The sequence below is a fragment of the Triturus cristatus genome, chromosome 4_2 (assembly GCF_964204655.1).
Source record: "Triturus cristatus chromosome 4_2, aTriCri1.1, whole genome shotgun sequence".
Taxonomy (NCBI): domain Eukaryota; kingdom Metazoa; phylum Chordata; class Amphibia; order Caudata; family Salamandridae; genus Triturus; species Triturus cristatus.
The window spans coordinates 715,477,114-715,503,423 of NC_140586.1; the positions used below are offsets into that span (position 1 = coordinate 715,477,114).

The 26,310-nt window shown below is 45.5% G+C and overlaps 1 protein-coding gene across 3 annotated transcripts in view; it reads left to right on the plus strand.

The window, feature by feature from the left end:
* LRP8 (LDL receptor related protein 8) overlaps positions 1 to 26,310 on the plus strand; it is a 1,041,819-nt gene that overhangs the window by 847,972 nt on the left and 167,537 nt on the right. For all 3 annotated transcript variants that reach the window (XM_085602589.1, XM_085602587.1, XM_085602588.1), the window contains 2 exons: positions 7,814 to 8,041; positions 8,158 to 8,276. In XM_085602589.1, coding sequence (XP_085458715.1) covers positions 7,814 to 8,041; positions 8,158 to 8,276 — 347 coding nt within the window. The remainder of the gene's footprint in view (positions 1 to 7,813; positions 8,042 to 8,157; positions 8,277 to 26,310) is intronic.

A 26,310-nucleotide genomic window follows, 5' to 3' on the forward strand; every position in this document is an offset into this window, starting at 1 on the left:
CTGAAATGATCTGCACATTGGCATATATGAAATTGGAGCTTGTTCCACAATAGGGGAGCCAGATAAGAAAAGGATCTGCCTGCTGAGTGGGATTTCGTTATACGTGGAACTGAGAGCAAGGCTTTAAGATCTCAAAGCTCTACAAGGAGTAGTGGACAAGCTTTGCAGAAAGGTAGCTGGGCGCATTGCTTTGCAACGACTTGTGAGTCAGACAGCAAACCTAAAAGATGATGCTTTTGCGATTCAGCAGCCAATGTAGCGTGCGCAGAAGAAGGGCAGAGGCCGCCCTAGCTGGAAGACTAGGAATGAGACGTGCTGCCGTATTTTGAACGTCTTGCAGTTTGTTTGAAGCAGTCTCATTTATAGAAGACAAAAGAGCCCTAGAGTAGTGCAAGCGGCTGTCTCCCTCATACTGAGTCAGTGGAAATACCTTCTGGAATTGATGTTTATACATCTGATATTTCTATTATATGTGCGGCTTGCATTTAATTCTGTGTGTATTCATCTGTTTATTGCAGCGCTTTGCACGGTTCAAATTGTATGAGTTATTCCTCTGAAGGATAATGTCAGAAGTGTGCTAAAATGTGTCTGGATAAATCTTATGTCATAACAGTGACATAAATATATAATAGGGGGCTACATGTTAATATTACATTCGTGGGAGGTTAGATAGAAAAATCCATGTAGCGCTTCATATAATAGTGAAAGTAGAAACCACACTGTGTTGATTGACCTAATCTTTAGATGTACTAAAAAAAATCCGATAATGGTCTCCAGCACCGGTGACATGAATGTATCATTCCTAGGATAAACTGTATATAAAGGCAGTAAACATATTTCCCCATTATATGTGATAGAAATTCACACAATCGCTAGAATAAGATATACTGACCCGACAAAGGTGACCGCACTCTGCGCACTGTTCCAACTCTCTCCTCGCTTGGCAGAAAGTAAGCACTCACAATCAGCACTTGTTGGGCAGCCAGACTATGGTTGGGACAGAAAGGGCAATATGGTTACAGGCAGTGCTTAATTTGTAAAAAAAAAGAAAAGAAAAATACATAAGTGCCAGTGCCTTCGTCAGGAGGCCTCTGCAGCGTGCACCATCCATTGCCCCTGCCAATGACATTACCAACACAACTACTAACAGAATATTGCAGGCTCCCAGTGTTATAAGAATGTCTTGGACGGCAGGGTGCTAGTCATTTTTAATCTGTATTGAATTAATAAACAGCAATTGTGGCCATCCCTAAATTTGTCAGACAGTGCCACCATGCCGGTGTTGACATTTAAGTGCCGGTGCCGAGCACTGGAAACCACCGGCTCAAATTATGCACTGGCCACAGCCAAACCATAAATGCCTACTCCAACCAGCATACAAGACTCAGGAGCTGACATGGACCAACCCCCATTGGTCAACAGCACCCGTGAATCAACACAGTATGGGAATGCCAAGCTTAAGAGAATAAAAAAAACTGCACAGCAATCCACCAGGGGATGGAACAATTCACAGTCTACCCTAAACAAGCCCAACCTGTGCAAATGTAAAGTCCTGTCCCACAGGATAGGCTCTAGAATCTTCTAATCTAAAAGTACCTTCTCCCGTTACGTGAAAATTAACGCTCCTATTGTAGAAGACCATCTCTAATACAGCTGTAGTTCTGTCACCATTATCGGAGAAGGAAGCCCACTCTGCAATAATGTATATATCAAATTCGTGACGACCCCTCCCTTACTTCAGTTTTTCCCAACTCAAAACCTGACAGGTTTCACAGTCAGAACCAACAAAGTGTGCAAAATGCCAATTTTCTTTTGCAGATACTGTCTAATTTTTGTAAAAAAGTAAAGAAAACTATGCAAGATGGATTACTTAATATCGCTTGTCAAAACTGAACGTGAGGGAGTATCTCCCATTCAAAAAGTCATGAAAAATACCGGCAAAGGGGTTGGTTCGGACCTCTCTCTACTGAGACACTTTCTACTCGAGCCGTCCTAGCTGGCAAAGAAATACAGCCACATTTCACACCCATTACATATGCAGAATCTCGCAAATTGTGCAAGTGGAATAAAAATGTAGCATGCCACTAGCTGCTCGCCACTTACCTAGTGTCTAACTCACGAGTAATTGTGAGTTACTTTCAATTATTGTTAGTAGGATCACTATTTCAGTCTCATAATCACCCTTGTAAAACAAGCATTGGCATAGCCAATAGGTCTCGCCTTTAGGACCTTGTAAGTGTTTAGCTAGAGCTATTGGTTTTGCCAATGTTTGTAATGGCAGCGGGGCATATTAGTTTGAAATTAGTATAATATAATATATATATAGAAGCATTGATATCAGCGATAGAGAACGAAAGTTTGAAGTAAGATGTTGTGAGTATAGGGGGTCAGAAATAAACATGTGGGAAAGGGAGATGGAGTTAGTATGAGGGGAGAGTAATTGAATATAAAGAATTATACCAAGAGGATGTATAAAGAGCTATAGAGAAAGAGTAGTAAGAGAGAGAGAATGAGTTTGAAATTGTGTATATGTATGTGCTTGAGCGAGAGATAGAGGAAGTGAGAGAGAGAGACAGAATCAGAGGGGGGAATAGATAGTGTGTGTTATGATAATAGCGACTTGAGATAATAAAATAATGATAGTATTAGTGCTTGTAACAGAGAGAGGAGGCACAAAGAGGCAGAGACAGTAAACAGATTTAAGAGCACGAAAAGACAGTATGCAGCAAGACACACGTAGAGGTACAGAAGCATGAAGACATAAGGCCGTAGAGAAAGGGGCAATAAACATGTAGGATAAAGGGACAGCAGCTATAGAAAATTAGATAAGGAATACAGAAAAAGATGCTTGGAGCATAGACAAGTGAACAGAAACATAAAGGGAACAGAGGGATGTGCAGTATTCCGACTGCTTCCACTAGATGGTGCTGTGTGCAGATTTCTCTTCATAAGCCTTCCGTGAACGTGATTCATTAATCAGTAAGAATAGTACAACCAACATCAGGAGGCAAATAAAATTATTTGAAATCAGGTGCTATAAATCATAAAAATGAATTTCCGAACTGTGCTACAAAGAATGTGTAAACAAATTTCACAGCGTGGGCACGAGCAGACATGTTCAGGAAGGCAACCGAGATCGGGAGCACAAAAGATAACAAGCGCGCACTAAAAGTAAAAAAAAAAAAAAAGGAGGCACATCTGGCAAGTAGTGTGCGATGTGCGTGCGCTGAGAGGAAAGCCAGATGGCGCCTGTGCGCGTAACTGTGTGTGCGTAATCACAAGCTTTAGGCCACAAGCAAAAGCGTGTGGTGAGCTTTTTGAAGCCCCCTTACTAAAAGTCTCTCCAGAGCAGTGTGTGCGCTGGCTCAGGCAAGACCTAAAAAACAAATACTGGTCGGGTGACAGACTATGAGAATTGCAAAATTTAGTTTACATGTTTAAACCGTGGCCCTTTTAAAGAACCCCCACTTTTAAAAACCCTGTCTGGGCATATTTCTGTATGGCTGATTTCAGCCAGCAGCTGTGGGTGCTTCACCAAGTCTGATTAGAGCCTTTATTTAATGCCGCATGCAATGTAATACACTGGGCAAGTACACACATTCTAAAGGGCCTGTATTAATCACACTGCAATTTGCACACTGTTGTAATTGTTGAACACATAAATGCAGTAAGATATGTGCCAGATTTTAAGGTGTTTAAATATTTCAAGATTACATGTTCAAAATTGCTTTAGAAACCTTCTTGCTTTGTCACTAAATTCTTTATTAAAATTTGCTTTAAAAGGCACCATTTCCCAATATTTTTCCAGATTTTTCTCTGGGTGAGGGCACCTGAACCCCACATTTGTCCATCGAGCTCAATCACTTTGCTCACTACATAAAATTCAAATCCAACTTTCATGCCCCATCACTTTCAAATGTCACCAGCCACCACTGTTGCAAGCAAAAACATGAGTGCTGCAATCTCCACAGCAGAGATGTTACATAGCTTGGTGTATGGCAGGCCTCTTCCTGTCTTGTTGATCTGCCATGCTACTGACTAAAAAATAACTAAAGTAAATCCTAGTAAATATAATAAGTAAAAAGAAAAGAAAAATATAATAATGAAGCATACTGTAAAAAAACAATATTAAAAGCCTGAGATTAAAAAAGGTTAGGAAGCATGGTTGGGACAAAAAACAAGAGGGCAAGTTGTGGGTAAAAAAACTGAATATTTCCACTGCTTTACAGACACTGTAACTCCAGCAAAAGCCACTCTTTCAGTACCAGTACTATTGTAGACTTCCACAATACACATTCGGCCATAGGCAATATGATGTGTTTTTTATTTTTACATAAGTGCATGTTTCTTGTAAATTTTTAACAGTTTGCATAAATTGTATAATAAACATAATTCTTGCATGAATTATGTGATTTTGAATATAAAAGAATATGCATATCCACTGACGCATAAGCCGTTTTGGGAATTTCACTTACATTCTGGCAGTTGTCATTTTAGTTTTTTGTGCCAAAATATAAAGTAAGATGAGTTTTGGATGAGCTAATAATTCACGATATGCAGTGTCATCTTAACGATTTTGAGGGCCCCGGGCAAGGCATTCTTTAGGGGCCCCTGTTCGGAAAAAACTTTGAATTCTAATACTATTTCTAATTCAAACTCACATGATGCCAACAATATTAAATAATAAGTTAAACTTTGGTGAAATATGTCTTACCTGGAACGCCAAAAGTCCTTAAAGTGACACTGGGTAGACAGACGGATAGAGTCAGAAGTAAAGGCAGGCAGATAGTTTTAGATAGAGAAATGGAATAGACAGAGAGAAAGTTAACGTTCCCAGAGGGGCCTTTGTAAGGTAGTGCCCTGGGCGATTGCCCACTTTGCCCAGGCATTAAAACGTCTCTGCTACTCTGGAGAACTGCTACTTTGGGGGATAAGGGGATTCAGCGCAAGGAATTAGTGGAAGACGGAAGAAAGGCAGAGGAAAATGGGAACACGTTGGAAACCTCTGTGCCAATCAGCAGGAAGGGCGGTACAGTTGACAGGGACCAGAGATATTGTGGACATAGAGCCACTTTGCGGATGAAGTGCAGAGATAAAGGGAATCTTAGCAAGGTAAGCTCTGTGCTGATGAGGGAAATGCAAAAAATAATTTGGCATTGCACATGCAAGCCTAAAAAAAGATAGCGCCTCGTGCACAGGTGGCAGAAATGAGCCAGCAAAGCCAGAAATGTTAAGAATTGCATTAACAGCCTCACAGTCATGTCTTTAACAGCACCTAGTCCCGCTCCTTAAACCATAGCCCTGCCCTCTTAACACTGCTCCCTCACAAAATTTGGCACGTACTTCAATTCTTCTGTCATTAAAAGCACTGGCCCCAGTGGTATACACCTCAGTGCTATGTAATTAACACATTGCTGTAGGAAGTCTCTTTTGGTGACACCATTAATTTACGAGGACATTTCTAGATCTGCGTCATAGAGATCTGCGTCATAGAGTAAGCTGCCTTTCATAAAAGAGAACAAGCGTGCACGGCAGCAAAGGGAGGGGAGAGATGAGGGGGCCTGCGCGATTCACTTGCGGGAGCAAGCGGCTGGTGCCGCGATAATTGATAACATATGGCGCCAGCCACTCGCTCCCTCAAGTGAATCGCCAGACATGCACGCGTTGCCATTGGAAGCAATGCAACGCGTGCACGTTTTTGACGGGAAAGCTGTGCCAATTACTAAAGGTCTCTTTCCTATTCAGCGCATGCACGTTGCATAGGCGAGACCTAAACAGGCGCAATAGTGAATTTCAAACTGAAATGCTCTGTGTTCACTGGTCTCTGAGATACTTTACCTATGTAAAATCTTGACCACGCGTGCCCATGGCAACCACTGCACCAGGCAGTTCACAAGCATTGTGTTGTATTGGATGACACAGGCTTACAGGGAGTCTTTTTAGCAGCAGCGCTGGTCGCAGTTGTGCCACCTTATGCACCGTTTAGTGACTTCACATCTCCTGAGCCCCTCTGCATTCATGTGAGCCAACACCTGTGCAACTATAGCTGAATTTGTGCCTCACCTCCCTAGTGCTGAATCAACAAGGAACTCATTGATTGTATGGGCGCTATGTCTGCCATTGAGCAGAAAACCTGCCTGCTGCATAAGTGTAATTCACTTTGTACACGCAGTAGGAACTTTTTTTAGATTTACATTGAGAAACGTAATATATTTAACAAACTGTATTGTAAGACCTTTTAACTGCATAGTTTACCCCAATCTGTTCCAAAGGTATTTGGGGAAAATTGAGGGTGGCTCCATAACCATGGAAGGACTTGATTAGCTCACAAAGAAAATGGGACCCATGTCTTTCGGGCTGTTCTCATTGTCAGTAATGCAAATGTAATATTTATTTGATATGAACCGTGCCAACAATTCACCAAAGCAACTTCACAGCACGTGAAGGAAATAGTAGAAAAACTTATGATCTGTCCTGGGTTTACATGTGGATGATCATTTAGGGAGAGCCATAGGGGCTGAGCTAGAGGATGGTGGGGGGCTCTAGCATCAGATGGGTTTACAGTTCATACATTTCTTTGAAAAGCTTTGTCTTCATGCATTTTAAGTGGTTCCCGGTTGGCATTGCTTGCTAGATTGAGTCCAAAGCATTCATTTCATCATGTAGCACCCCAAGCTCTTACCCTCCCCCGCCTCTGGCTTATTTCTTCTGGATTTGGCGCCTCCGATCCTGAAGACGGTGCTGGATTTGAGGCTTTCGGCTGGTGTGTAGTGATAGGTCAGTTTATGGAGGTAGAGATGACAATCGCTTTGGAAGGTCCTGAGATATGGTGCACCGTACTTTGAATTTAGCAGTTTGCTTTCCTTGGCGCTAGCGCAGTTGTTTCAGGGCTGGGCTGATGTGGGCGGACTTTCATAGTTTTAAACAAAGTCCTGTATTTAGTTCTGATTTCTTTGTACTTTCCAAATTTCCATCTTTGGTGCTTCGCGGCAGATTATATATATTGTAGTAGTGTAGTCATGATAGTGCAAGAGCTCGAGTAAGCTTGAGCTTGTGATTTCCTTGAAGGTAACGGCATACTTTAATCAATCTCATCAGTGGTTGGTTGGTATTCTTCTCTGCTGAAGTGATGTGGTGATTGAAGGGTAGTTTGTGGTCCTCTGTTATATTTGAGTTCTTCAATAGCGACGTAAGCCACAGCAGCTGGTATCAAAGTCCTTTCGGTATCCTGTACATGACATGGCAGGCGAGTGAAGCATCGGTCGAGCGCCTTCAGCCTGGCCTTGCACCAAATCCTCACAATAACAAGACTCCCAAGGGAGTGTTATGCCATCCAGGCTGCTGAGGCCTTGAAGATGAGCGCCTGTTTGCCAAGCATTGATGGAAACTATCTTAACATTGTAGAACATTACTGTAGGGGAGTCAGACAGTATCAGAAAATCCATGGGTGTGGCTTGTAGGTATTATTTTCCATCACATGCAAAAGTACATACGCTAAAATAAAGTGACGTGGTTTAGAAAAAGGATTCCCAACATTTTGAAAAATCAAAGGATAGAAAGAGTCAAGAAAAATATACACCGATTTCTTATTGAGGCTCGAAATTTGCCTAAGTTGAAGGCTCTGTGCTTGCTTGGGTCATGGCATTTGTGCATCTTTGGGCTACCCCAAGCTGGTTCTTGGCCAGACGTATCCTACCGCCTTGCTGTACCTCCAGTCATCCTTTTAATGGTACTGTAGATGCTCAGTGTAGTTCATCTCTGTGAAGCCTGAGGCAGAACGACCTAAATCTTGTGCTGATGTTTGTCTTGGCAGTGCCTACATAGATAAAGCCAGTGACACCGCTGAACAAGTCACTGTGATAAACAGCCATCTCCACTCTCCGGAGGGCCTGGCCATGGATTGGGTGCACAAGAACATCTACTGGACGGATTCGGGAAATAAGACCCTGTCCGTGGCCACCGCGGATGGATGCAAGAGAAGGACCCTTTTCGAGCACGGCCTGAGTGAGCCGAGAGCCATCGCCGTGGACCCTATCCACGGGTAAGCAAGCAGTGGCGTTATGCCTAGCCTCCATACTTAGTGTAGTTGTTGTTTTCCCGCCTTTTTGCTTTTAGCCACGTGCCTTTGAATTCTTCTGTCGCGTCTTCCAATTCCAGGTTCATGTACTGGTCGGACTGGGGAGATCGAGCTAGAATTGAAAAAGCCGGGCTCAATGGAGTGGACCGCCAAGTGCTGGTGTCTGAGACCATCGAGTGGCCCAATGGGATCACCCTGGGTGAGTAGCAAACAGATGACGCTTCCTCCACGCTCTTAGCGCTAACAACCGTGGCACTTCGACCAGGTGCATCTGAACTCAGTCAAATGTCCTCTGTAATGTGAGAAAAAGGTGTGAAATGCTGCTGAATGGAAGATTGCAGTCTGGGTGCATCATTAATAAGCAGTTGTTTAGTGACGCTGACATTTGTGCCGCCAGATACATCTGTGGAATGGCTTTGCTTCACAAAACACATTTTTGATCCAGGTCAGAACTTCTGTCGACAACATCTAGTATTCCTGTTACTGTCTACTCTGAACCTGCACAGAAGCCTCCGTTCAAATATAGGCTTCAGAAATAGGCATCGATGTTCCTTCATCAGCTTTTTTTATTTTTGTAAAATCTCCTGTTGGGAATTTGGTAGGCTTTTTATTTTTATTTTTGTAGCATCTGCTGGTGTGGATTTGGAAGCCGTATTTTTTCAAATTTATCCCTCTATCCCCTTTGAGTTTGCTTTAAACACAGGAAGAGACGGTATCTGTGGCGCCCTTGTTACAGCGCCTTCTGCTTTTCCAGCTTTTTCATGTTTTTCTGCTCTGTTTTCAGTGGTTTTTCGACACCTTTGCTGTGCTCCTCGTGCATAATTCAGTTCCCTTCTCGCCTTATCATCAGGCGTTGTTTGGCAGAAGAAATGTAGTTTCCGTATTTTCCAACATAATTATGACGGTTTTTGTAAAACAATCCTCCGTTCCAAAAATATTGTTCTATGATTCTGGAGTGCGTGTTTTACACCTATACACTGATCAGGGCAGGACAGTCCCCGCAGTCAGCAGGCGGAGGCCAAGCGGGACCTGTGAGCAGTGACTTCTCACATTTGTAAACTCTTTTTGAGCTCTGTGAGGACACTGAAACTACCCAGAATCCTGCTCAGATCTCATGCGCGTGTCACTGAATTATATATAACCTCTTTTTTTACTTTTATTTTTAACTTTTGTTTTTTTAACAGTGGTTAAACTACGAGTTGCAATTACACATGTTGCCTGTATCTCAAAGTGGCAGCAACATATATGTACCGAGAGCTGTCCACAAATTGGAATTATGAGGAAACTCATATTTCCAGGTGGAACATTTTAAAAACACGCAATGTCAAGCTGTTCTAAACAATATGTATCTCTGTGTTGTCTGGGAGAGAGCATAATGTGATGCCCCCAGAGTGTGAATGATGTGGTGGTATTCTGCTTTTTATTTGTGGGTCGTAGAGCATCAGACAGTGCTCCACTGCCCAAGGGGATCTCCTCCAGAGTGAGTCTACCTGCCTTCTGATGAGTCATCAGGAAGAGCGCGCAGCAAGGTCTGGAGGCATCACTGTGCTGTGTGCGCAGGAAGCATGTCTGCAGCGAGGTGTGGAGGCATTACTGTGCTGTGTGCGCAGGTAGCATGTCTGCACAGAGGTGTGGAGGCATTAGATATGCTGTGTGTGCAGGTAGCATGTCTGCACAGAGGTGTGGAGGCATTACTGTGCTGTGTGCGCAGGTAGCATGTCTGGACAGAGGTTTGGAGGCATTACTGTGCTGTGTGCGCAGGTAGCATGTCTGCAGCGAGGTGTGGAGGCATTACTGTGCTGTGTGCGCAGGTAGCATGTCTGCACAGAGGTGTGGAGGCATTAGATATGCTGTGTGTGCAGGTAGCATGTCTGCACAGAGGTTTGGAGGCATTACTGTGCTGTGTGCGCAGGTAGCATGTCTGGACAGAGGTTTGGAGGCATTACTGTGCTGTGTGCGCAGGTAGCATGTCTGGACAGAGGTTTGGAGGCATTACTGTGCTGTGTGCGCAGGTAGCATGTCTGCACAGAGGTTTGGAGGCATTACTGTGCTGTGTGCGCAGGTAGCATGTCTGCACAGAGGTTTGGAGGCATTACTGTGCTGTGTGCGCAGGAAGCATGTCTGCACAGAGGTTTGAAGGCATTACTGTGCTGTGTGCGCAGGTAGCATGTCTGGACAGAGGTTTGGAGGCATTACTGTGCTGTGTGCGCAGGTAGCATGTCTGCACAGAGGTTTGGAGGCATTACTGTGCTGTGTGCGCAGGTAGCATGTCTGCAGCGAGGTGTGGAGGCATTACTGTGCTGTGTGCGCAGGTAGCATGTCTGCACAGAGGTGTGGAGGCATTAGATATGCTGTGTGTGCAGGTAGCATGTCTGCACAGAGGTTTGGAGGCATTACTGTGCTGTGTGCGCAGGTAGCATGTCTGCACAGAGGTTTGGAGGCATTACTGTGCTGTGTGCGCAGGAAGCATGTCTGCACAGAGGTTTGAAGGCATTACTCTGCTGTGTGCGCAGGTAGCATGTCTGCACAGAGGTTTGGAGGCATTACTGTGCTGTGTGCGCAGGTAGCATGTCTGCACAGAGGTTTGAAGGCATTACTCTGCTGTGTGCGCAGGTAGCATGTCTGCACAGAGGTTTGGAGGCATTACTGTGCTGTGTGCACAGGTAGCATGTCTGCACAGAGGTTTGGAGGCATTACTGTGCTGTGTGCGCAGGAAGCATGTCTGCACAGAGGTTTGGAGGCATTAGATGTGCTGTGTGCGCAGGTAGCATGTGTGCAGCGAGGTTTGAAGGCATTACTGTGCTGTGTGCGCAGGAAGCATGTCTGCACAGAGGTTTGAAGGCATTACTCTGCTGTGTGCGCAGGTAGCATGTCTGCACAGAGGTTTGGAGGCATTACTGTGCTGTGTGCGCAGGTAGCATGTCTGCACAGAGGTTTGGAGGCATTACTGTGCTGGGTACGCAGGTAGCATGTCTACACAGAGGTTTGGAGACATTACTCTGCTGTGTGCGCAGGTAACATGTCTGCAGCGAGGTTTGGAGGCATTACTGTGCTGGGAACGCAGGTAGCATGTCTACACAGAGGTTTGGAGGCATTACTCTGCTGTGTGCGCAGGTAGCATGTCTGCAGCGAGGTTTGGAAGCATTACTGTGCTGTGTGTGCAGGTAGCATGTCTGCACAGAGGATTGGAGGCATTACTGTGCTGTGTGCGCAGGTAGCATGTCTGCACGGAGGTTTGGAGGCATTACTCCGCTGTGTGCATAGGTAGCATGTCTGCAGCGAGGTTTGGAGGCATTACTGTGCTGTGTGCGCAGGTTGCATGTCTGCAGCGAGGTTTGGAGGCATTACTCTGCTGTGTGTGCAGGTAGCATGTCTGCACAGAGGTTTGGAGGCATTGCTGTGCTGTGTGCGCAGGTTGCATGTCTGCACAGAGGTTTGGAGGCATTACTGTGCTGTGCACGCAGGTAGCATGTCTGCACAGAGGTTTGGCAGCATTACTCTATTGTGTGCAAAGGTAGAATGTGTGCATGCAAAGGTAGAATGTGTGCAGTGAGGTTTGGAGGCATTACTCTGCTATGTGTGCAGGTAGCATTTGTGTAGGGAGGTTTGGAGGCATTACTCTGCTGTGCGCTGGTAGCATGTGTGAAGTGAGGTTTAGAGGAATTAGTCTGCTGTGTGCAGCGGTAGCATGTGTGCAGTGATGTTTGGAGGCATTACTCTATTGTGTGCGAAGGTAGCATGTGTGCAGTGAGCTATGGAGGTATTACTCTGCTGTGTGTGCAGGTAGCATTGTTGTGTAGTGTCCACTAATCAGTAGGAACTGTGTGCGACATAGACCTTGGGATGGTGCCAGACTGATTCTGTGCACCCCCGCAGGATATGTTGTCCCTTGGACCGGCTAGCTCACAGTGCCACCATAAGCTTCCCTAGACAGGGAATTAAGAGTTCTGGAATCCAATGAACATGACAGCCCAGACGCCTCAGGGATCGTGGTGATAGATCTAGAACCTTTCGCTCATACAATCGTGCTCTCATTTCCTCAAAGAAACATACAAAGAATACTCAAAGAGACGTTTTCAATATTTATTGTACTAAAGTGATTCCTCTATAGAATATATGTGATGCAATGATCAATAGACCCAAGCAGATGAAAGTTATAACGAGCATCAAGACAGTGAATAGGACGAACACTTCCACCATCTTGCTAAAGCAGTATTTCTATACACAGGCATATAGAAATGATAAAACAATCTAGCGTGCTCCTACTATGCAAACCCTAACCTATGTGTCTAGGGTGTAGATGTATGTTCTGCAAAGAACCCCCTATTTGATGAACTAACCCCATTACCTGGTGGGTAAAAATGTAGGACCCTGTCTTGGTCACAAACTGGACACCCCTCACTGAGATGTCAGACAGCTGCTGGGCGAAAGCATCAGCATGCAGGGGCCTCTCGAAGTCAGCAGAAGTATCTTCAATAACGTTACCCAGAAACTGATGTTTATATGCAGGAAAAGGCACCTTTGCCTTGTGCAGAGATTGTGACCAGGCTGCCACTCTTTGTATTCTGCAGATAGCTGTACCACCATATGGACGTAAAGAACACACACATTTGCACAACTTATGTGTAGGCCTTGTACACAATGTGTCTGGCACTCAAATTCCTGAGACCAGGGAGGTCCCGTGCGGATAGAGAGGTCCTCGATCTCCGAGGTTTAGAAAGGACACGTCCTCCCTATTTCATATACTCATACCCAGTAAGAATATCCCTTGAACAAATTTTTGTTGAATCCTCCAGTGGCAGAGGAAAAGAGTGCAGCGAGGGTGTGTGCATCGAGGCTGTGTGCGCAGGTAGCATGTGTGCAGCGAGGGTTTCTTCAGCAGGTAGCATGTGTGCAGCGAGGCTGTGTGCGCAGGTAGCATGTGTGCAGCGAGGGTGTGTGCAGCGAGGGTGTGTGCAGTGAGGTTGTGTGCGCAGGTTCCATGTGTGGAGCGATGGTGTGTGCATCGAGGCTGTGTGCAGCGAGGGTGTGTGCAGCTAGGCTGTGTGCGCAGGTTCCATGTGTGGAGCGAGGGTGTGTGCAGCGAGGGTGTGTGCAGCAGGTAGCATGTGTGCAGCGAGGGTGCGTGCAGCAGGTAGCGTGTGTTGAACACTCCTTCAGAGCAGTACCTGGCCTCGACTGAGCTCCAGCCTCTCCGCTCGTGTTCAGCTTCATGTGAAGACTCCCCTGCCCAGTCCATCAGGCCCCTGTGAAGGGCTTGTCACAGGCTCTTCAAAGTCCTTATCTAGTTACTCAAGGCGCCCAACAGAGCACTAGTCCAGTCTGGTGAAAACCACAGAGGATCCAGGACAGCTCCAGTTCGAGATTTTTTAGGTCTCGCCTGACCCAGCGCATGCGCTGGTCTGGCAAGACTTATTGAGAGGGCTCCGAAAAATGCTACCAGGCCAGCCTAGAGCTACAGTGCATGTGCGCGGGCGCGCGCACCACACTTTACCGCGATTACTTTCACTTTTGCGGCTGCAAGGCCGCTTTGATGTTTGATGGTGATCGAGATCAGTTTCACTTTCGCGGCCGCATGGCCGCTTTGCATAGCCAATAGGTCCAGCTTTTGGGACCTTATAAGTATTTAGTTATGCAACTGTTGCATGGCTAAACACTTTTAAGGTCCCAAAGGCGAGACCTATTGGCTATGCCAATGCTTGTTTTCTTTCTATTTTTTTTTTACATTTTATCCTCCGGTGGACGGTAAATACCTCTCACTCCGCCCTCCTGCCACTACACTCGAGCAAGCGAGACCAGAACATCGTTTCAGTGGTGCTGGGAAAAGCGAGCCCCAGGGATCTGTGAGAGTTGCCGAAAGCACCCTATAATGCCGAGTTTGAGACCCAGTGTTACCCCCTCCCTCCAGGTCATTATGGACACAGCTGCTGGGTCTGTGCATTTGTGTGATAGCCGAATGCATTCTGGGCGTTGCAGTCTTTTTTTACTTTCATTCATTAATTAGAATAATATACCTGAAGTCAATGATTTGTTAATGCAAATTTCTGGAATGGAGACAGTATGCTCATGATATGAGGTCAGGTGGTCAGTTTATTGGGACATATTAACACACCCTCCACCAACAATTGCCCCGAAGGCCACAACAGAAACACTTCAGAAAGGCTGAGTAGGAATTTAACTTTTCCCTTTGTGCGATAACCTCTTACAAAAGGGTCTGGTCCCTGCAGACTTTGTTCAGGTGATAGATTTTATCTGCCACAGATTTATATACACACTTCAATGTTTTTTTTAAGGCTGTTCAATGCTGTAAACTTTTTGGGGCTTTTAGAGAAAAGCATTTTTATTTCAAGTGTACCTGTATCTCCTTGGTGCGCCATTGTTCAGTTTCAGTCCTTTTAGGTTTGTTATGGTTTCTTATTTGCTATTCATTTCTTCGGTGGTCGTCTGCTGGTGTTTGGCTGATACCTTTATCTTACTTTAGGTTGCTTCCCTCTCAAATGCTAGCATTTGTGTGAATATAAATCTGCCACAGATGTATGCCAACACTTCAACGTTTTCTTTAATGCTGTTCACTGCCATAAACTTTTTAGGGCTTTTAGAGAAAACAATTTTACTTAAACTGTTCCTTTAGCTCCTGGTAGGGCCATTATTCTGTTTTGTTCCTGTTAGGTCGGTTATTGTTTCTTATTTGCTCTTCATTTCTTCTGTGATCTTCTGCTGGGGTTTGGCCAGTACCTTTATCTGATTTTAGTTTTTTTCCCTCTCAAATGCTATCATTGTGATTGTTTCCTCAATACCCAAGCAGGACTCAACTACACTACCAAAGGGGTCTGTCTGCCCTATCTGTGTTCTTGAACAGCTGTTTTGGGAGTTTGGGAATCTTGGTTAGATTGCTTTAAGATTATTTCCAACCACTACCTGTCTAGGTACTTTGCCAAAATGTGGAAAATAATTATAAACTGAAAGTTAAAACTACAAATGATAATGAGTAGGATATTTGCAAAAGTCTTAACCTTCCCAAACTCTGGGGTCGCATTCCAGTCCATCGTTTTATGCCACTGCACCCCTCCAGTGGAGTGGGGGGGAGGGGGGAAACATGCAGGCCTACTGATTTCCACATGGTTTCTCCCCAGCTCAGTGGGAAAAACAGATGGACTGGAAAGTAGCCCAAAGGTATTGCCAGAGGCTTTTCAACCATTACACTCTGTTATAAAGTGCAGGTGTCAGCGTAGAAAATGTTCAGCCCCCGTTGTGCGAGGGTAGTAGCAATCTTCGTTTTCTCTAAACAAGATCGCAGTAGCGAGGATGTGTGGAGCTTTACATTATCAAGTAGGGAAAAGTTTTTATTCAGATGATGGACATATTTAGCAATGGTTCAATGGTGGAGGGGGGCAGCGAAAAATGGGAGCAAAGTGGCCTCGCATGTGTGACCCAGCAGTCGATGCACAGTCTTGTTCGGCACTTTCTGAAGTTTCCTGGTTATTTGTGAAACAATACAAGGTGTGACCTTGATACAGTTAAAATAAGATGCTAATTAAATTGAAAAAATTGGTTTTGACGCTCAAAGGTTCAGAGGGCTCAGATACCCAATGGGTTAGTGGATTTTAAGGTCATTGTGTAAAGATGGCGACCTAGGGCCTATCATATGTAGTGGCGTAGGGGTGGCTAAATTATGTGGAGATGGAGAAATGCTTGAGCAAGGGGAGCGCAAGGTTGCCTCGGTAGCGGAATAACAAGTAGGCATTGAGACCCTCATTATGAGGCACAATTTCGCATGGAGTTAAAACTCTGGGTGGAATTTTACCATCTGCAGTTCCAGCATCAATGTGCCTACAATATCTCAATCCAATAATGCTGTGCCTGGAGACGCCGGACCCACTCCCTGTTGCTGCAGGGGAAGAGACTGTGGGCAGTAGCACAGCCCAGTCCCCGCCGAGACCGCTGCAGCAGCACAGCCCAATCCCCGCCAAGACCGCTGCAGCAGCACAGCCCAGTCCCCATTGAGACCACTGAAGCAGCACAGCCCAGTCCCCACTGAGACCACTGAAGCAGCACAGCCCATTCCCAGCCGAGACAACTGCAGTAGCACAGCCCAGTCCCCGCCGAGACCGCTGAAGCAGCACCGCCCATTCCCAGCCAAGACCACTGCAGTAGCACAGCCCAGTCCCCGCCGAGACCGCTGCAGCAGCACAGCCCAATCCCCGCCAAGACCGCTGCAGCAGCACAGCCCCCGCCAAGACCGCTGCAGCAGCACAGCCCAATCCCCGCCAAGACCGCTGCAGCAGCATAGCCCAGTCCCCACTGAGACCACTGCAGCAGCACAGCCCATTCCCAGCCGAGACAACTGCAGTAGCACAGCCCAGTCCCCGCCGAGACCGCTGAAGCAGCACCGCCCATTCCCAGCCGAGACCACTGCAGTAGCACAGCCCAGTCCCCGCCGAGACCGCTGCAGCAGCACAGCCCAATCCCCGCCAAGACCGCTGCAGTAGCACAGCACAGTCCCCGCCGAGACCGCTGCAGCAGCACAGCCCACTCCCCGCCAAGACCGCTGCAGCAGCACAGCCCAGTCCCCACTGAGACCACTGAAGCAGCACAGCCCATTCCCAGCCGAGACCACTGCAGTAGCACAGCCCAGTCCCCGCCGAGACCACTGCAGCAGCACAGCCCATTCCCAGCCGAGACCACTGCAGCAGCACAGCCCATTCCCAGCCGAGACCACTGCAGTAGCACAGCCCAGTCCCCGCCGAGACCGCTGCAGCAGCAACCCAGATTACCTTCTATTTAGAAGGCTCCTTAAAACTGAACGCTTCTACTCAACTTCCTCTTATCTACCTCTCTATAGAACCTCCGTAGCGCGGAGATACCCCTCCGGGGGTGATTCAGGCACTTTACAAGTACACAAAATAAACAAAATAAATAAACAGTGGGAGCAGACAATAGCTGCCCACCTCCCCCATCAGGCTATTGCCTGCCTTACCCCCCCCCCCCCCCCCCCCATCCACACACTTCTGTCTCACCAACGTTTTTGTGACCAAAAAAGAGGGAAAAGTACATGGAAAAGGACAGTCTGTGTAGTTATTACCCATTCCAGCGAGAACATTTGCCATAGCTAGAATTTGTGCTGGGAAAACCATCTAGAATTTGGGATTTCGGTCACCTTGTGTCCCCGCATCAACTTTCAACTCTCACATAATGAGGGCCATAGATATTTCGTTGCCACTGGGGTTGTCATCTTTGGGCATCATCGTCACTGCTCCCTCCTTTCTAAAAGCAACAAGGCAATTTACAGGCACTGCAAAGAGTTAAGTCCCAAATGGAAAAAAAATACCTTATTACAAATATAATATAATACAAATATTTTTGGGCAGAAATTGAAGAGAATGTAACATCACACCAGTGACAGTAGGGAAGGCGTATACAAGGAAGTCTGTTAAAATGAACTCTGTCAATATAAGACACAAAGCACAAAATCATAGTGTGAAAAGGGTCCAACTGTTTCCACGTGGGATCTTTCAGTAAAGCGGTTCTGTAGCTTATTTTAGAGGTGAAACCACATCTCTCTGTATCCAGAAAAGTGAACTTCCCCAATTTACGTCCCAAAAGCTCTCAATGAGTTTGCTGTCAGTGGAACAGTAAAATAAGACCACGTTTCTTGCAATAAACATTTATGAGTATGTACATCTTTACTTTGACTGAATCTGCCTTCCAGTCGCCACCTATCATCCTAGAGTTAAGGATTCTGATGAAAGAGTATTAAAAGTCTTATTTCATGGAAGGTAGGTTGCACTCTGTTCCAACAAGTGGAGCCAACTTTTCATGCTCAGTGTTTTACGCTTCCTTATCACTGAAGACGCAGGAAAACAGCAAATTTTTATGAATTCAATTGCTTCCTTGGGAAGGGTCAGGCTTTTTCGACCATTGACACAGCTGCAGGGTCACAAAGCACTCTCGAAGGGGCAATCCCTCCTAACCAGCACACCAGGGGCCGGATTATGGCCCCGGTGGTGCAACAAGCATGTGCGCCCGCTTTGCGCGCCCTCCTGGGCACTTTGATATTGCACACAGGGCCACAGACGCTTGTGCAGCCCCTTCTGTGATACAGATAGCGCTGGCTCATATATATAGTGTGGGGCTATCACCAGAGGGTGTTCCATTATTTGCAAACGAGGGAGTCCCTTCGCCTTTGCGCCCTCTCCGTATTATACATGGGGGCGCAGAGGCAAAGAAGCTGCCACTGCGTCTGCTGATCGCTGCCCTCTGTAGGGGGGGCAAGCTCAGATATCCCCTTACAGGCAGGTGCAGTCACTCACTGCACCCGCCTGCAAGGGGATCTCTCCCCCCCTGCCACCTGCGCAGTGAAACAAGGAGCAGTCCCTTCAAAGTCGCTCCGTTTTTCACTTGAATGCGCTGCCCCCAGGGCAGCACAACTTCGTGGCTAACCTGGGCAGCGCATTCAGTGTAATAGGGCGCACTTTCCCCGTTTGCACCCGGCGCACCTGTTTTAAGGTGCGCCGTGGCACAAACAGGGAAAGTGCACCCCATGTGTAATAGGACCCCGGTGCTCAGTCGGTGGTAGAAAGTTAGCCTCACTGATTCTCCTTAGCTCTCCAAGTACAAGAATATATATGAACAATGGTTCCGTAGGGGAATTAGTATTTACAATGAAGAAAAATCAATAGAACAAAAAGACAGCAATCAATGATCTAGCAAGCAATTAATCTTAAAGACTGAGTAATACTTCAAAAAACGTAACAATTTATTTTTGGTATTTCATGTGAATTTTAAATCATTCATCAACTCCTTTAGATATGTACAAAAAATGCGAACGGGCTGTATATACAAAAATATTTACACAACAACGACGCAGTGACAAAGTGAATAGGGTGACTCTGTGTGATAGTGCAAAAGTGGATATTTACAATATTAATAAAATACAAAGGAAGTTTTTTTCACACAAAAAGTCCTCGGCTAATTTATGGATAGGTAATGAGCCTTGTATGGCACACGTCCTGTAATCTGTATATACAAGGTATTCCAATTAGTGCAGGACTGTGGAACCGTCAACGTTTCGACCCTGTGTCGACCAGTTGTTCTATATGGTCATGTCGGGTCTTCTTCAGGACATTGGGGATGTATAACAGCCTGCATGAAATAGATATAGATCAATATCTGCTGTGTTAAAAGTAAAAATAGGGAAGGTATAAGTTTCCCATAAACTCACCCAAATAGCGGTGAAGGGACCGAAGTCAGACAATATGGCGTAGTGGCAGTCAGAGGAGATTACCTATTAACATATGTGCACATTAGTAATCAAATACTAAATGCCAGTCTTACTTAAACACCATATACCACAAGTAAAAATATTAATTTTTACCAATATCACAGAAGGTCTAGGTTCTTCTTCGCCTAGTTATCTACTCTTGTTCTCCTTTTGTCATTCCGGTCAGCGTGCCAGCTATCAGTCACTGCAAATTTGAACGCAAATAGGGATATTCAGAATAATGACTATAGAGTTTAGGTTAGGCGCCACTAAAGCTTAGTGGTCCATAGGAAAGCTCACCTGACTTCAGGATAATTTATTTAGCACTGCTGGAGTCTGGGACATCAGGATATCACTTCAACTAGAATAAATCACAAATCAGCCCTCATTAAATATTGGACTAGTATGCTATGTAAACATTTCAAACATTCTGAACTCTGGAGTCATCATGGGCTCCAATTCATACAGAACGCAAGCATATTTGAGTGCCTACGGTCCGTGGTTTTTGAAGTAACTCCTGTACTGCAGACTGTTGATGAGTTTATTTCACGCACTTTAATGGACTCTATAAACGATTTCATGCCACCTTAACAAACACTCTTTAATTGGGTCATAGGTCTGATTTTTAAGGAAAGAAATTATAACACTCTTCTAAACACGCATAAGATCTAACTTGCTACAATGAGGGGGTACTGATGAATTATCGTTACGATACGATTCGCACTCAAATATGCTTGCGTTCTGTATGAATTGGAGCCCATGATGACTCCAGAGTTCAGAATGTTTGAAATGTTTACATAGCATACTAGTCCAATATTTAATGAGGGCTGATTTGTGATTTATTCTAGTTGAAGTGATATCCTGATGTCCCAGACTCCAGCAGTGCTAAATAAATTATCCTGAAGTCAGGTGAGCTTTCCTATGGACCACTAAGCTTTAGTGGCGCCTAACCTAAACTCTATAGTCATTATTCTGAATATCCCTATTTGCGTTCAAATTTGCAGTGACTGATAGCTGGCACGCTGACCGGAATGACAAAAGGAGAACAAGAGTAGATAACTAGGCGAAGAAGAACCTAGACCTTCTGTGATATTGGTAAAAATTAATATTTTTACTTGTGGTATATGGTGTTTAAGTAAGACTGGCATTTAGTATTTGATTACTAATGTGCACATATGTTAATAGGTAATCTCCTCTGACTGCCACTACGCCATATTGTCTGACTTCGGTCCCTTCACCGCTATTTGGGTGAGTTTATGGGAAACTTATACCTTCCCTATTTTTACTTTTAACACAGCAGATATTGATCTATATCTATTTCATGCAGGCTGTTATACATCCCCAATGTCCTGAAGAAGACCCGACATGACCATATAGAACAACTGGTCGACACAGGGTCGAAACGTTGACGGTTCCACAGTCCTGCACTAATTGGAATACCTTGTATATACAGATTACAGGACGTGTGCCATACAAGGCTCATTACCTATCCATAAATTAGCCGAGGACTTTTTGTGTGAAAAAAACTTCCTTTGTATTTTATTAATATTGTAAATATCCACTTTTGCACTATCACACAGAGTCACCCTATTCACTTTGTCACTGCGTCGTTGTTGTGTAAATATTTTTGTATATACAGCCCGTTCGCATTTTTTGTACATATCTAAAGGAGTTGATGAATGATTTAAAATTCACATGAAATACCAAAAATAAATTGTTACGTTTTTTGAAGTATTACTCAGTCTTTAAGATTAATTGCTTGCTAGATCATTGATTGCTGTGTTTTTGTTCTATTGATTTTTCTTCATTGTAAATACTAATTCCCCTACGGAACCATTGTTCGTATATATTTACGAGGCCCAGGTTCCTTGGGTTAAAGGGTTACCCCTGTGTACTTAACTCTTCTCCGAGTACAAGGGCAGTCAAGACTTGCGTCAGGGCGTACTATTAATAAAGCACAAAACACCTCAAGAATTTACAAAAATATTTCGGTCTGTTTACAGTGCAAATGGTAAACTCGGCTGCTAGAGTGCAAATCTCAATGCACAATAAACAATGACGTCACCAAATCTAGTAATAAATCGAGACCTCGGACGGTGCACGCTAGATCTGTTCACAGGTATGAGGTGATTGCGACCGTGTGCTCCTGCAATGGTAATAGCACAGTGGTGCAGTTACAGAAACAGCTGTAAGGGTGAGATACCATGCTCGCAAATAATTACTGCTCATAACAGTTAGATGGTCAAATTATTGCAAACAGAGGATTTGCGGCCCTCCCTCTTAAATTGCGTCACTATGTGATTATGATTGAGCCGCATCGATCCGGCTGCGCCTCCTCTCAATGCACACTGTGTTGGCATGCTATCCCGACAGACCTGGTACGGGAAGCACCCTGCCCACACTACAGTGAGCATCGTAGGCACAGGAGCACACAGTGTGTGTGTGTGGAAAGGCAGTGACCCATGTGAGGATGGACTCTCCCTTGCTTGGGGTCACATCTCTGAGAGGGGAAAGGCCTCTGTCCTGTCCGGCCACCTGTGCAAGAAACACGGGAAGGAAGGAAGCGTGCACTTGGAAAGCGCGGGCGGTGATCTTGGATAGGTTTTATAATATATCCGGAGATGCTGATGAATCCAACAGCCCTTGCTTAGCATAGTGGCCTCCGCACCTCACATTGCAGCACGCAGCACACCCACGCAGAACACTACTCGGGTGACGTAGGCACGCTCTCGGGCCCTATCAGTAATTACAGCCACTCTCAGTCAACATGGATGTTTCCACAGTGGGCAGTCTACATGCAGGACAGTGCAGCGTCCTGTGTTTGTTCCCCTGTCTTTGACTGGCTTGGCTGTGCATCCCTGGGAACCACGGGAGCCTAGGATTGTGCCCCCGCTGGGGCAGGCCTGGCAGGAAGACATGGAGGGCTCATTGCAAGAACTTTAACCTTTCCGGTGGGTGAGAGGAGGGAAATATTCTAATGAAACGGCCACAGAAATGCACAGGCAGGACCTCTGAAAGTATTCTTGTTGATGTAAAAGCAGACAGATGGTGTGTGGCGAGAATGAGCCCGGCTGCCTCTCCTTGCTCAGGAGAGTGACTGCAAAGGAGCCCTATAGGATGCGAGGACCTCTGGAAACCTCACTCTGGAGGAAAAACACAGTGGCAGCCCTGACAACCCACAACGGTCTAGCAAATTGAATTTTTATAATTTTCTCAAAATGGAACAAAGGAACGCCATAAAAATGGGAGAGGAAAAGGGCACAATAATATTTGTTAGGAAGAAAAAGGGCAGGAACAATGGAGAGAAGTAGGGAAGGGAGTATTTTTCGACATAAAGGCCCTGGGAATAACATCTATTTGAAAAAAAATACAGAAACCAGATTTGTGGTGAAAGCTTCTCCAGAGCAGGCTCCCTCATTTCATTTTCTCCTAAATCACATCCCATCCCATTGATTTATAGGGCCAGGGTGGGAGACCAAATTATCACGTCACATCCTGCCCCAGAGAAGAAGCATGGGTAGGCCCCACCATCTTTGTCCTGGACATGTAAATCATACAAAACCCACTGAGTTGTCCCCTCTGAGTCCCATCATGATTTGCCTCAGGTTTACAAGTTTACAGTCCACATCTGTTTTGGTTTTAATTTGCAGGAAGTCTGATTTCCTGATGGAATTAACACATATACTACTAATGTTGATCTTACCTGTCATACTTTGAGTCTTCAGGCCAGGTGGCATCCCCCACTCCCACAAGAATAACCTCACTCAGGGCATAAGAATGAGTCCCTTTTCAAACAGCACTACAAGTAGATTCACTCCATACATGTCCAGCAGTGGACCATGTTCTAAGAGCATCTCCATGCCAATATCCACGTGAGGATGTGCACCCCCCCCCCTCCTTTCCTGAACAGTGTCACTTTCTCTAGAACAAGTTTCATCCAACACACCTTCCCTCCTTTCATAAATCCTGTGAATTCTGCTTTTTCTCGCCTTTTAATTTAAAAAAATGCAATATTGTGTCCCCAGTCTACTAATCTCCTCCAAATAAGTCGCCCAGTCTGCAAACCAGAGGACAGAAATTTACTTCCTGTCAGTCCAAATCTACCAGGAGCCTCAAGTGAGCATTAATAGGCAACAGTGGGGATAATCAGAAACACTCCTGCGCGCCCCAAGTCTAAGGGGAGGGCTTCCATTCTACCAGGATATCCTGAGAGGTGCCCGCTGTACAGGAAGGGAAATAAAACTGCACAGTATGGCAGTATCAAGCACGGACGTCAATTCACCGAAATATCAGGGGCAGCGAAAGCTGCATCCAGGGCACAAGTCCTATAAATTGAAGTGAGGGGACTGACAATATGCAAATGACCTCAGGTCACGTGCTGAGCGTGTCCTGGTGTATGAAAATTACAGCGGGACACGTTCAGCTTATTTCTGTGGGGCCCAGCTTCTTGTCAGGGGGGACGGTGTCCACCCTGTGAAAAAAGAGTGGGGGGACGCCGTGTACCTGCGTGTACCCCCCACTAGAGCCCTGGTTACATCACACGCCCTTTGACCTCCACTTTCACTCACATACATACTTAGGCATACACATAAATTCACACATATGCACACACTCACCCATAAACACACTCACCCGCAAGCACACACACAACATACATTTAAAAGCATTTTTACTTACCTCAGCTGCCATTGAAGGGCATATTCCAGCTTATTGTTTTTATTACACTATTCGTGAATAGTATACTTTATTTATTCACTAGTAGTGTAATAATTTTTTTTACAGAAAATAAAGAGGGTGGAGCCGCAGCTGCCCCTGTGTTTCTGGCCCTGACTTTGCCACCTCTGAGGTCAAGGGCCGCAAGCAGTGCTAGGGGTAGCACAGGGCAAGCCAGGGGTCGCAGCTGCGCCCCTGGCGACTCCTAAATGACGACCATGGTATCAAGTGTTGTCTAGAATTCCAGAGGCCGTATAATGTACAGGGCACATGACGAGGCCACATGGCGCTCCTTGAACTGAGCGCACAGGGTGAGACCTGGGTTAGTGCACTCCAGCACAGTGAATGCGCGGCCCCCAGCGCGGCCGCACACACACAGCAGACAGGGCCGGCTTTAGCAGTGGTAGCGCCCTGTGCGACAATGTTTATTGGCGCCCCAGTGCTGCCACAGATTCCCTCACTACCACCAGTTAACAGTGTCTCTCAAATCTCCTTAACCAGTCTCTCAGATTCATTTACTTTTATAGTTCCACTCATACCAGTGTGGGGTGTCAGAGCACTTTACATCATACACACATTTAACAGAGACAATCACAAGTTTTAATCGGTGTATAGGAAAGGTTATATAGGACAGAGGATAACAAGATGTAGGAGTCACATGTCATCCATACTGCTAGGCAGTAGGGTTGAAGAGTCCTTGGTCTGGAAAAGCACAAATTCAGAATTTAAAACATAACCCTAATAGTTAGTGGTTGTTTTTATTAATAATAATTAATTTCTACCCAAATGAACCCTTTTTGCAAGATTAGGTTAAGGAAAGACCGGGAGGAAAACATGTAGGTCTAATATAAACCTTGCAGTTTGCATGCAGACCTTTGATGACAGTTAATAGCTCATTGTTCTATATTAGGGTTTTAATTTATAAATTGCAAGTAACAAAAAGATATCTCTGACAATAGCAATAACCCATTGACCTATTAACATTACATGCACTTTGTGATCTGCATGGCACATGTTTTTAGCAGCAGGCATATTAACCCTCTGAGCTCCCTTACCAGGAGTCAACCCTTCCACTAGACAAAACTCAGTCTCTCTCCAGGAAGAACATTATTCACTGGAGTAATCTTGACATTTTTATTGATGTCTTCAAATTGCTGGAGGCTAGGAACACAGCAGCAGGTGGTTTTCAAGCCATAATATATTTGCGAACAGGGCGCTCCCACCCCAAGTCAACGCCCGGTGCGGTGGCACCGATCGCACCGCCCTAGAGCCGGCCCTGACGGCAGATCTGGGGCAACGCATCAGTGAAAGGCAGACTGGCTGTTTGAAGGCCGCAGACTGCCTTCCACTGTGTATGCCCAGCCTGCGTTTAAAGGGGGGTAAAGATCCCCCTGCAGCCTCGAGCAGTGAGGACCAAGCAAAATTACATTTTTGCCAATCGGACTCTTCTCTTTAACGCAGGTAAGTCTTTACTTGTCGCAGTTTGTTTCAATGTAACGCCTTTTTTTAAGGCACCCTAAGGCAACTACCTGCAAAGGCCTTAATGTAGCATCGGCCTTGTATGCAAATAATTACATATGGTCCCAGCTTGGGATGGAAACAGGACATACCTTGTTCATAGTGTGGCTCAACGCAAACCACTGGAAATATTAGACCCGGCCAGCTTTAACAGAAGGAGCTTCTGTCAGTGTCCTCCTGCGCACCCGGTCATGGATCTGAGATATCTGTGCCGGTGTGAACACAGCCACCCCTCTCGCCTGGATGCTCTTTCTATCGTTGTCTCATAACCACAACAATCTTATCTCAAGCTTTGTTTTTCTCTCTGTCTCTGGCTGCAACTGCAGCCTCTTCGATAATAAAGTTTTTTCCTTGCTGTATTAGTGTCCTGGCACCAGTCCGATTTCAGGACCCATTAGAAAAATCAATGGTCAGACAAGTGAACTGCTTTCTCTGCTGTCGCTCTGGATGCTTGCCCTTCTTGGTTGGGCAATTTATCTTACGCGAGCGCCCTCGTGTGGACATTCAGCGAATGAATCCGTCGAACACCGGATATCTGTGCTTAAATTCTAAATAATGGCGCTAACAAACCGCATGAGAGTCCGTTTTCATGCAGTAAAGAAAAACACAGTCATTTTGGTAAAGGGAATATCGATTCCGATTGAACACTGAATATTTGCACTCTTTTCCCAAAAGGAAACCTCAGCATTGCTGCTGCTTCTTGGCCTTCTCCAGGGAGTATGAGGGTTTGCATTCCAACAAA